General features: G+C 47.6%; 1 protein-coding gene across 1 annotated transcript in view; it reads right to left on the bottom strand.

The window, feature by feature from the left end:
* Positions 1–1,101, bottom strand: part of ATP9A (ATPase phospholipid transporting 9A (putative)) — a 63,636-nt gene extending 62,535 nt beyond the window's left edge. The window contains exon 1 of the mRNA XM_040608540.1: positions 952–1,101. Within this exon, the coding sequence (XP_040464474.1) occupies positions 952–1,019 (68 nt within the window). The 5' untranslated portion in view covers positions 1,020–1,101. The remainder of the gene's footprint in view (positions 1–951) is intronic.
* Between the last annotated feature and the right edge of the window lie 11,452 nt (positions 1,102–12,553).

Raw genomic sequence — 12,553 nt, 5'->3', positions numbered from 1 at the left:
TAATATCACTCACCACATCTAAAGAACAAATTATCTAGAGACAGATGAAGCACCACAACTGACAGCCGGGTAACCTGCACACCCCGTACACACCAGCGCGTCTGGACAGTGGTGCAATTTCCTAACGAAACAGCGTTAAAGGGTCGATTTTCATATTGAACTTCCCGCATGGGGATACCAGTATAAATATATACGGACATTTCCTTAAGGGCCACATCCCACACCGGGGATATTGCAAACTCGCGCCCCCGGGATGCTGTATTGCTGGCAGGGCTGCAGCTGAGCAGAGCACAGACCTTTATCACAGCCCCACCGACACCGTTCCCGGCCCAGCGCTGCTCCCCGGAGCGGGGCGAGCGGCCGCGGAGCGGATCGGATCGGGGCGGCGGGGATGGCGGCCGGGCCGGGCGGGGCGGGGGCCGCTCGCACACCCCCCCCCGCTGCCGGGATGCGCTGCGGCCGCGCTCGCCGCTGCCGGGCTCCGCTTTGTCTGCGCGGGGAGAGGGCGGTGAGGACAAGGGCCGGCCGGGCACGTCCCCCCCCAGCCGAGGGGCTACCATCGCCGGCCGGTGGCTGGCCCCGCTCGCCCCACGCCCCCGGCCGCAGCGCAGCACCGCCCGGCAGGATCCTGCCCTCCGCCCGGGCGCGCCACGGCAATGGCGTCAGGAACAACCTGTCAGCGCCTGCCTGCCTGCCTGCCTCCCCCTCCTCCTCCTCCTCCTCCTCCTCCTCCTCCTCCCCCTCCCCCCTCGGGCTCGGACCGCGGCCGCGCAGCGCAGGGCGCCGCGGCCCCCGCCTGCCTCCGCCGCGGCTCCGCGCCCCGCCCGCCCCGCGCATCCCGCAGAGCCCCCGCCGCCCCGAGGCCGGGGGTCGCGCCGCCCGCCCCCCGCGGTACAGGCGAGGAGCGACGCCCCGGGGCCGCGGGCGCTGCCGCCCCGCCGAGCGGCTCACCCGCTGCGGTGCTTGCTGTCCATCCGCTTCTTCTGCCGGACCGGCTGCAGCGGGATGTTGTCGGTCATGGCCGCAGCTGCCGGGGCGGAGCGGGGCGGGATGCGCTTCCCAGCAGCGCCTCGGCCCGGCCCGCCGCCGTCTGGCGGCGCCGCCGAGGGGGCCGGGCTCGGCGCCGCCGGGCTCCCAGCACGCAGGTGCCGCGCCCGCTCCGCCCGCCCCGGTGCGCTCCGCCCTCCCGGCCCGGTCCGCTCCTCGCCTGCCGGCCCGGTGCGCGCCCCTGCGCTCCGCTCCGCCTGCCCGCACCTGCTCGGCTCGGCCCCGCACCTGGCCCGCCCGCGCCCGCTGCCTTCGCCGCGCTCCCGGCCCCGCTCCCCACCCGCGCCGCTCCCGGGGCCCCGTGCCCGCATCGCCGCCCCCGGGGCTTCCCCGCCGGGGGGTCCGCGCCCCTCCGCGAGTCACAGCTGCCCTCCCGCAGCATCCCGCCCCGCGCGGGGCTGCTGCCCGCACCCTGCCCGCGCCGTGACCTGCACCCACCCCGCGGTGCGCGCCTCGGGTCCCGCATGCACATGTCCTCCGCAAAGGCAGGCGCAAATCGCTTCGGCGCTTCTGTTCTTATGACTTCAAGCTTTGCTTTACAATCACGGTGATGAAATCTTCATCAAAACGAAGCATGCAGATCAGATTCAAAAAAAGCACTGGGCTACAGAAGCTGAAATACGTGTGTGACCTGATAGAACTTTTATCAGAGAGGGTTCCTGGGTGCCACCACAGCCTTTCCCACCTTCGTGTTCCTGTCCCAGCTAAACTCTGCCCAACGTGACTTTGACACCTGTTGTCTTCTCCATCCACTCATCTTGCTCCACTCCAGCTCTTCTACCTCCACGGCATTTTCCTCCTGCCATCTTCATATGCTTATGTTCTTCCTTGCCACGAACAAGAAAGCAAAGGAAAAAGCAAAAATTCTTTAAGAACCTCCACTCTGCTCACCTCTCACTCGTGCACCTTTCATGCTGTTGGCCTTATTCTTCATCCAAACCTGAAAAACAAAATTCCCTGTGGCAAAGATGTATTTCATAAGGAGGGTTAGAAACTGGTACTGCAATGGTTCTATTCAAATGAAGTACACTTTCCTGACAATACTATCATGAAAAAAAATGGTAAAGACAAATATTCATATAACGCATCCTTCTTAAAATGTGGAAGGTTAAATTACATCTAGAAAAACACAAATAGGGAAGTCTCATAGGGTTAGTGGTATCTGGTCAGTCAACAGAAACTGTGCTGGTAGCCGGGTGAGATCTTGGTTAAAGTCCGTGGAGAAAACCACCAAGTGATTGAAAAAATGTCGGTAACAGTAACAAAGAAAAAATTGCTTCAGACTGTGTAAATAGTTAGGGATGGCCCTGTGTCACAGCTGGGCGATGGGGATCCAGCCCAGCCCCTTGCAAATCGCTTCCTCCCGCTTCACTGTTCCCCTCTAACGCTTTCCTCTCCGTGGGGCTGTGCTCTAAAGCAGCTCTGCAAAAGGAAAAAACCCATCTGTCTGGCAGCGTTCTTTTATTTATTTCAATCACATCCCATTAGAAACTGGATGCCTAGCGCAGCCTGCAAACAGCCAAGCAGCACCAGTGAGAGTGCCGCAGCCTCAGGGGGGCACGGGCTTGGACTGGGGCCTTCTCCAGCTGGATTTGGTCCAAGGGGAATCATAACATGGGGGTTAGACATTTTCTGCAACTGAAGCCTTGCCTGCACCAAGCAGTAGCTGTGCCTGTTGCCGGCAGGTGCCCGTGCGTGCTGACAAGGTTACTGTTTTGGTAAGGATGCTCTAGCTGCCGTGGGCATTGCCCATCTCTCTCAGTTTGCTCCCACCACCTGCATCGCCACCCCGCCGAGGGCAGCAGACCTGCTGCAGGCTGCCATTCGTGCCAGCGTAACTTCTTCCTGTTTGAAACCACCGAGGTTTACAGGGTGCACCTAACACAGATGGGGGAAATGCCCAGTGCAGATAAAGATCACAGTCAGATCTACACATCCACCTCAGCGCCTAACACTGCAGCCCCGGTCACCAGAAAATCTGAATGCCTTTCTTGCGCACGGCCAGTTTATTTCTCACCCCTTTGCAGACAGGCTGCAAACCCCTTCATTTAGCAGATACCCTGCTTGGCAATGTTCACCAAGCCCAGACTCGCTGTGCCTACTTACACACACAGCCGTATTTAGACCACTTACAATGGGTGTCTCATTTAATTGTTGTAGCTATTCCCTACAGCTGCCTGCAGTCCCAGGATGCCAGGTCTCATCTGCCTGCACAGCCCATCTAAACTGCTCGCGGTTCTGCAGAACTAAAATACCACAGTCACAATGACCAAGAGCAGAGAATGGGTGGGTAAGCCTCGGTGTAAGTTCAAATCACCATTTGCTTTAACATACTAAAAAGTAACATATACCAAACTGACTGGTTTTTTTTTCAAGATGAGGGACGTTTGAGTATATCTTAAAATGAGCTCAAGGTAATCTTAAATAACAGTACTTTCCCAGTGAAAAATAAAGGCTATTAAAAAAAGAAGAGCAAAGAATATATGTAACAGAAGAAGAGCAAGGAAGAGTGAGTCCCTGGGTAGCACTCCTCTCCTGCCCTCGCTGCGTTCTAGCTCAGGTTACACCATGGATTACACCAGCACAGGAACTGCAACTGTCATTCAATTTTTTTGCTTTGCAGTTGAAGTAGAGTCATCCTGACATTTTGTAACGAGGACATTTCAGCAACGTAATTAATAGTTACACCAGTTTCAGGCACCAGTACCCAGAATGTTTAAGCAGATATTTTCAATGCCATTCTAAATAGAGCAGTGTTATTACAAAAACTGTTTGTAGAACTGACCTTTAGACTGTATTTCAATTTAGTAATACCATGTTCTAATTTCTTATGGCTCAATCTACTGTTCTTACCCACTCATAGGGACAATTGAAGTAGAAATAGAAATCTCTTCTCCTCCCACAAACATTTCAGCTTATGAAACATATTTGCTCCATTTTTTCTCGTATTCAACTGCAGAAGTATTTTTTTAAATGAGAGAAAGATAACTTCAAATGATAATTTACTAAAAGGAGCTACTGTAGAACCTAAACAGGATGTTGTACTTGACCAAAACCGTTGCAAGTGATAACACCATTGCTACAAAACAACTGGCCTAGTGCTATAACTTGGCTGAAATGACAATCCCAACCTCCAGCCTTGAGCCTCAATCTGTAATTAAAATAAAACTTATCAAATATCACTGTTTGCTCTGAGGTATAAGTGGCACTGGATTTTAAAACAGCCAACATTCTTTTAAGCACTACATTTTGGCCCTTGATATCTTTGTGTTTTAGACAGAAATGAACGACATCCCCCCTTACATGGAGCAGCTGAACTTCCTTCGTATCATTTCTGCACATTGCCCAGCTCCACCATCCAAGACCATGGGAGGAGAAACAACTGACTGTTGTATGGGGACTCTCAGTCCAGTAGTCCTAAAAGAGGAGCAAAGCGATGCACAGCCAGGTTTACGTGTATCTGCATAATCAGGGATAATAAATTTGGCAAAGGGTGATAGAAATCAAGCAACAGTTGAGGCTGCAGCCTGCAGGCTTACTCCTGCAGCATTTGAGGATTCAAACATCCAAAGCCTCCCTTAAGGGCACTCTAATTTTTTGCCTTGCATTGTAACGTTTTTGATTTTTAGTTAGAAAATCACTGGGAAAGATTCAGACTAGGCTGTAGCCCAGTGGGCTAAACCCCCTCCCTGACATATTTCTTCCATAGCATTAGCTTTGCTGTAAAGATTTTACATGGGATCTCCCCATTCACAGCAGGTACATGCTCTCCTGATTTCCAAGCCTTTGATTTTCATTTGCGTGTTGAGAAGGAATGCCCAAAGGAAAACCTCCAGCCTCAGACTGAGAAGTTTGTTAAATCAAGTGAAATAAAACCTAATTTGTTTTTTCTGATGCCACGGACTTTTTCCTGTTATGCTCAATTTTTGCAAGCACAGAACCTGAGGCTCACAAAGGAACCCTGCAAGCTGCAGAATTCATACTGCACAACAGCTAATTAAAAGGAACTGATTTATTTTTCATAATTATCTATGTTTTTTTCTCCCAGGGCCCAGGACTAGTGGTTAAATTATCACCAGAGCATGCAGAGTTTTATTCCCCTGCCCGCTCCCCCCCCCAAATGATTTGTCCTAGAACTGATGCTGGACCACTTGGCCACCCCTGAGGCTGCCCTGTAGGGCAAGTTTATCGCATCCTGTCAGTGTTTTCATCACTGCATGTTATAGATCCCATTTCAAAACCAGAAATTGTTTATTGGCAAGTCCAAGGTTGAGCCCCCATTTTTAATGTGAAATGTTGTACTAAACTACCATGTTGCTGATTGGAATGATTTAATATTTTTTCCCAGCACAAGCACACCTGCTTTGCAAGCAGGATTACGTTTTATGCACTGAACAGTCATGAGCCTTATGGTCTGCCATTCATGTTTGCAAAGGCAAGTGAAAGTTCAGCCTGGCAAAGCACAGCCTATGGATGCAACTGGCTGGTGGGGTGTGCCTCCATCAAGCCAGAAATTTCTGTGTCCATGAGCCTTTGCCATAGTGGTGCCCAGCGGTCTGGAAGACGGCCTTCCTGCCCTTTTTTGTCTTTCTCCCCCCATTTCTCCATCCATCACGCCTCTGCGGTGGAGCACCGCCTCCTCCCTGCCTGTGACACCAGCTTCTGACCCACAGGTGATGCCTTCCAATGCTTTCACTGATCCTCAACTGCATCCAGGTCTCTAAGCTCCACTGATTAAAGAACATGTAAATAAACTCTGTTTTGGGGGTGTGCCGATATTCCCCCAAGGAGCCAGTCCTAGTGCCAGTTTCCCACTTAAACAATAGATGGTGGTTTTGACAATGCACTTGCAAATTGTACTCATTACCTTTTTAGCACAATACGCTATAAATTTTCTTCAGTTTCTTTCAGTTGTGCTACTAAATAAATGAGGTTTTTATGCATAGGACGCCAGTGGTTTTGCCTCCTGAATGCTGTAGAAGGTCAGAATAATATTCTGTTTGACTTCTTATATGCTGGAAGATTAATTCAATTTTGAAACTACATTTGTTTTTCCTCACTTTATTTATTTAAACCACCCCCCCCCAAAGATGAGTATCAAATTATAGATAATTCTGACATCTAAGGAGATATCTCAGGCTATAGGTGTGTAACTGGTTGCACAAAATGTTTATAATTCTGACAATTTGAGTTGTGACATTATTCTTTGTACCTGTTATTATCTGATTTCACAAGTGCACATTTTACAAACACCAAGGTGCAACTCCTTTGCACATGGTATTTTGAGCTTTGTTTCAGAGCTGTTTGCAGCTGCACCGTTTGTAAGGAAGACATCAGGCAGGAGTAGGGATTTGGTTGCTAAGGGCTTGCAAACTTGCAGTCATGCAGTAACTGTGCAGCAGGCAGCCTGGTACACCACGTTATGTCCCCATGCTACTGGCTCACTCCCACAAATGACAAGGAAAGAGGCAGGTTTGGTGCGGTGGAACATCACTTTTTCCTCACAGCAGCACTGAAACAGGCTCAGACTATGACATTCAGTCTCTCAAAATAGGAGCAAATGTGCAAAAGCTGCCTGTTCCTGGGGCTTGGTGGCCGCTTGCACACGGAGTCATTGCTAGGAAGGAGCATTTCAGTAAGAGGAATGCAAACATGAACTGGGATGCCGAAGCAAGAATCATTAGCAATATGGAATCATGGTACGTCTGCCCTAAGCCTACACAAGATACATTCATCTTTTAAATTTATCTTTTAAACATCTGAACTCAGACAAGACTACTGCAATTAATTGGCAAGTTAAACACTACCAGATTATAATGCACTGTTAACACCTGCATCTCTGATCTGCGCGGATGGCTTTGATATTATTTTTTCTTTTGACAAGTGGGCGATAGCGGATATCCTTTAAGCCTATATTTAATGAAGCCCTCCATAAATCCATCAACACTTGCTAAGGGAAACAACAATAAAGCTCATACTGCCATAGGCTCTGTTATAGAGAGAACATTTGGTATTCTCATAATGAAGTTTCAGAGCCGATACTTCTCATGCTGATCTGAGGAAGTGCAGTATTTGTACAGGATCTTTTTCTTTCTTGCAGTTATATGTTGTGGATCAAGAAGAAAACAAACCTTCAGTACCCAATTTTCAAAAAAATGATAGTCAAACTGTCATTCACCTAGGGCAGCTGCCAAATACAAGAAATGAAGAAAGAAAAAGGTGCAGATTTCTTGACAAATAAACTCATGTTTTTATTTTGCTAGCTCTTGAAATGATTTTGTTATTAGCTGTAGCTGTTTTGGGAATTCTCGCCATACTGGTTTTATTTGTGTTACACATCCTGTGGCTGTGACAAAAAATGCAAAGCTATAAACTGAGAATAAATTGATATTTGTTACACATTTTGTATTTGCAAATTTTATAAAACCAAAACAACCACCTACATGAAGTGGTTATTTTGTCAGTTAAGAATGAAAGAATTGATGGGGGACCAGAAGAATAAGTAATAAGGAGATCTGACTTTTTCCAAACCTGGACATTATGAGTTGAGAGGGGTGGAGTATTTTCAATACATACAGAGATTTAGGTACCCCGAAGCAGCGAATCACCTGAATGTGTGCTGAACTTTAAGGACATAAGTAATCAAACTGGTGTGTTAGAAAAGGAAAAAAACCAAGTTTGGTGTTCTGAACATCTAGACTGCATGGAGACAAATTTTTCTAAAACAAACTTTACAAAGTGGATCTACAGGACTGTAAAGGGCTGTTAAGCCAATTCAGTTAACTTGATTTAAAAGCATCCTCTGTCATCACATACATAGGACTGCAAAGCCATTGAGTATCTAGGAAGATAATAGGAATGAAAGGTTTCAGGACATTCTATATTACGGCACTAAGAACACACATTATTTGTCAATTAGTTATTTACCCCATATGTTCCCCCTGCATCACCCTTGTGTTCACAACACACCACGTTTTGTGCACCAGCCCTCGCATTCTCATGTTTTCATAAAATGGGTGCTTTGACTTTTGGTTTGCTCACAGTTTGTTTTGGGGTTTTTCATTTGGATTTTTTTTTTTTAAGGCCTAAATGAGCTGTTTGAAGATTAATGAAGATCATTATTAGTAAAAATGGTATCTTATTTATGCTTTGAATCATATCTGTCCCTAAACCTACATAAGCAGAAGCATAGGAACATCTCTACACAACAATTACCAAGCTAGTTTTAGAAAGGCTTTGTCGTGCTGTTCAATGTGTTCTGCTTAGCCAGATTAAGAAGGAACACAGAGACATCCTGAGCCACCATGAAAACTCAGACGTGGTATCTGCCCACCAAAGCCAGCCTCTGGCATCAGAGAGGAGCTAGGGAAGAGAGGTTTCAGCTTCTCCGCTTTCCCTCCTGCTCCAGCAATTCCTTAGTGACCGGGAGGGTGACAGCACATTTCCAGCAGAGGTAGTTTTCATGCTTCCAAGCCTACAGAAGCTGTGTCCGAACTCCACTGTTAAAAAAGACACAAACACAGCAAGAGTGGATTTATACCCCTTACCCTACACGGATGCTCACTGCTGCTCGAGGTTGTGGTCTTTTTATTTCACCCTGTTCTTCCCTTTTGTCCTTGTCATTCTAGCTATTGTGTTGATATTAAGGACAGCACCTTTGCTCTTCTCTATGTATTTAGATTCTATGTTTGACTAAAAAAAATATTTAATTTGTGGGTTTTACTTGATTTGGGTTTTTTTAGTTTTCTTTAGAGAAACACTTTTACACAAATCTTTAGTGATGTCTGGGTTTTGCCTAAACCAAGCACTGGAAAATAAGGCACACAATGAGATCCACCTGTTCTAATTCTAATTGAGACATTTTCTTCATGAAGTAATTATGTCAGAGAAGTTAATCTTTGGACTGCAAGATATGAAATCAAAGAAGCTAATAAGTTTGAAAGGAGAGAGATGCTGCTTACATGGGCTGGGATGTCCAGCACACAATTCAGTTACAATAGGCATTAACAAGCACACTTTCCAATAAATCAAAGACAGTAGGCATTAAAAAGCATGCTTTCCAATAAATCAAAGATAGCTTTGAGTATCAGTGGTATTAACAGCAATCAAAATGTTGTTAAAAACCCACTGCCCTTTATAAGCAATTAACTCAAAATGCGGAAAATAGAAGATACGATATTGAAATAGATAATACGATAATAGGCAGGAGCGTCTGACTGCCGGCTCTTTTCTCTGCTTTGGAGTTAGGTTTCCTGTCCAGCTGTGGCTGTGCAACGACAGACGCTTTTCTAGGTCAGTGATGAACGTGAGCTGAAGTCAAACACATGTGAGTCCATTCACCAGCTCACTCACACACCAGTATCGCAGCGCGCTCACCGGTGAGCACGAGCAGGGAGGCTGTGGGAGGTGCACGCAGGGAAGAGCCCTCTCATCTGAGCACACAACACAGAAAGAGACCCTGAAAGCCTCAGCAGCGTAGCAGTAACTTCATGGGACCACAGACGCTAAAAAGGCTTTCTGCTGAAACTGTTACTTTGCAAATAGAAGGCATCATCTCTCCTGATTTCAAAGGTACTGCAAACCCTGCAGCAAGCACCACGGCTTTCAAAAGGAAAAACAAAAAAATAATGCAATACTCATCCCTTTTCCTTTGTTTCAGCCTCTCTCTGTCATTCCATTGGCTCAAACGCCTCAGCCAGGTCCTTTTCCCTCTGTGGATTCAACCTCAATAGTAATTTACACTTTGCTCCGTGCTGTATTTATCAGTAGCCCTGGGAAGGCTCCCACCTCCTCGCTGCCAGCTGTTGGAAAGGCAATCAGCCTCACTGAGCTCAGCCCAGAGAGCTTAATTACCAGAGAGCTAGATTACCTACAGCATCTTCAGACAAACTCACAAGTCTTGAATAGAAAGTGTAGGTCAAGAGAAATGTTTCTGTAGAGGAACAGAGCTAATACAGTAAGGTAAACCTAATGGATTTTTTTTTTTTAAAGCAACTTTTACATTCAAACTTAACATTTTAAGTAAGCCAGCCTTTACCTTAGCTCATGCAAGCAGGTACGCTACTTACACAAAAGCAACAGCCTGGGCATTTGCGATGAGCAAAGTAAGCAGTAACAACTAACAGGAGAGTCCTTTAGGCAAGAAGAGAGGCTAATGAGCAGGGACAGCGCACATACCGTGCTCACTCCTGCTCTCACACCAATGTAGCTACATTAGCTCTGGTAAACCTGTTCCTAATCTTTATCAGCACAGGGCAGAAGAGAATCAGCTGTCTTTTGTAATTGTTAAGCTGCAATGTTACTGTAAACTGCACACGCCGGTGCGGTGAGTTCCGCCACACTGAGTTTCAGAAGGTGTTGGTTCAGCTCGTGCACGCAGGAGAGCAGGTAATTCCTAGTCCTGCTTGCTTTGGAAACACAGCCTGCCCCCCAGCTACCTCCAGCAGAAATATCCCTGTGGCACAGCCCGCTTCCTGCTGTGGGGACAGTGGTTGGATAGGTCTTACCCGTTCCTCAGGTTTTGTGATAAGACCCAAGACTCGCCCACAGTGGCTTAGCTGGGGATCCTGCTCTGCTCCAGCCTGGGGCTGCCTTGCCGCTGAGCGGTGAGATACAGCTTTGGGCACCGCCAGTGCTTTGACACCGTGGCCTGGAGAGTAAAGCCTTGCAGCGCCTGCAGTGCCAAGCCACATCATTTCATCGTCACTGCTGTCCACCCGGCCAAGGCAGACCCTAACCGAATCCACCTGATTCCCCCCAGCAACCCTATGCTGCAGGATATCATACAACTATTTGCCAAAACCTCTTGTCCTGGTTTCCCAGTGGTTTCCTGACATTTCTAGACCACAGTTCATGCTTGAATAAACTCCTTCTTCCTCCTCGTATCCCCTTAACTTCCAACCTGTTGACCGATACAGTTCAAGAAGGCAGAGATCTAAATACATAATTGCATTCTTACAGATGGTCATGAAAAGGCAGTCAGAGCCCCACAGCTTGGCACCTTGTGAGGTTAAGATGCCATGTGAGCTCAGCCCCTGTAGGACAGGCTCAGCATCTACATTTAAGAGAGACCTCAAACTTCAGGAGCTGTTTGGATGAGGAGACATCAAACAGATACTACCAGGTTGCAAAGGCCCAAGACAGCAGGTTTTATTAGTTTTCTGCTAGCAAAACTGCTTGTTTCCTCCTGCTGCTGACATATTTTCATGGCATCATCACGGTACCACTTGGTACCAAGCAACAAGCCTGCTCTCCACTGATCATCAGAAGTCCTGTTGAAGCCAGACCAGTTTCACAGTTCCCACAGCTGGCCCATGCTGGAGAGCAGATTTCACAGTTAGGGCAGGTTTTTAGATGTGATCCACTTCTCCTGTAAATCAAACACCTCTTGCACACCACATTGCTCCAAGTGCTGCTGCAGTTAGTCCTGCACAGGCAGCACGTCCTGCGTGGGGACCAGCAGTGTAAGCAGCCAGCCCGAAACCCAGCCCAAAGATGAAGGGACTGCGCAGCAGCTCTGGCAGCAGCCCAGGCACCCAGCGCCACACTGCTCTCCAAGCAGGTTATAAGCTCTGTGGTGGAGAACAGTATCCACACTGCTACCATAAGCATACAGTTTATTTTCACTCATCGCCACTGAGACACCTCTTGCTGTACTTTTCATCCACTGTGGTTCAGATCAGAATCCCTTGGTTTCCCTGAGCAGAGAAGGGTTGTGGCTTCTCTTGCATTAAATATTTTGCATCCTGGAACTACAGTGCTGCTTTTAAACAACTGCATGCTCTGTGTAGACTATCCAAGTGTTGCATGCTTTCTACCTTCCTGCACATCCACCACGTGTTACCTTCCCTCCTGCTCCTATGTTTATTTTACCCACCTTCCCAGACCACCTCACACCTGGATCCTGCCCTCCCCCCACCTTCTTTTTTCATTCTTCCAGAGCCTGGTGGTAGAGCCAAGAGAGCAAGTGTTTCCTTTCGGCTTTTTTTCCCCCCTCCACTCCCAAGTATGAGCCTTGTGCAAGGGCCATCATGATCAGGCAGCACCCACTGATGGTGGAAGTGTTGCACCTTATGGCTACACCAGTTCTGCACTATTTTCCTCCACTGTTAGCTCCCACGTACAAAATCCATTTGCTACTTTAGGTTATGAGCATTAGAGCGTCAACACTCTTCCATTACCGTATTTCCCATATCAGGGCTGTTTTCAGAGCCATTGTCCTTTGCTTTTTAGGGGAAGTTATCATTTTTCTATGCACCCAGCACCTTCAGGCACTGGCAATTTGATAACTTAGTATTAATTTCCCTTTCTAGGGTGATCATAGTACAGGAGTTACTGCACATATTACTGTCATTCTATTTTAGCATGGGAATCAACATCCCTGGCAAGTACCAGTCCCTATATCAAACCCCAGCTGTTCTCAAGGAAGTGATCTAGATTCCTCCACTGCTACCTAGTTTCTGTTGTTTGAAGTAACGACCTAAAGCATAGCCCTAGATCATGGATT

This window comes from Falco naumanni, chromosome 10 (assembly GCF_017639655.2).
Source record: "Falco naumanni isolate bFalNau1 chromosome 10, bFalNau1.pat, whole genome shotgun sequence".
Lineage (NCBI taxonomy): Eukaryota > Metazoa > Chordata > Aves > Falconiformes > Falconidae > Falco > Falco naumanni.
The sequence above is the reverse complement of the archived record's forward strand: the minus strand, read 5'-3'. Positions and strand labels throughout refer to the sequence as shown.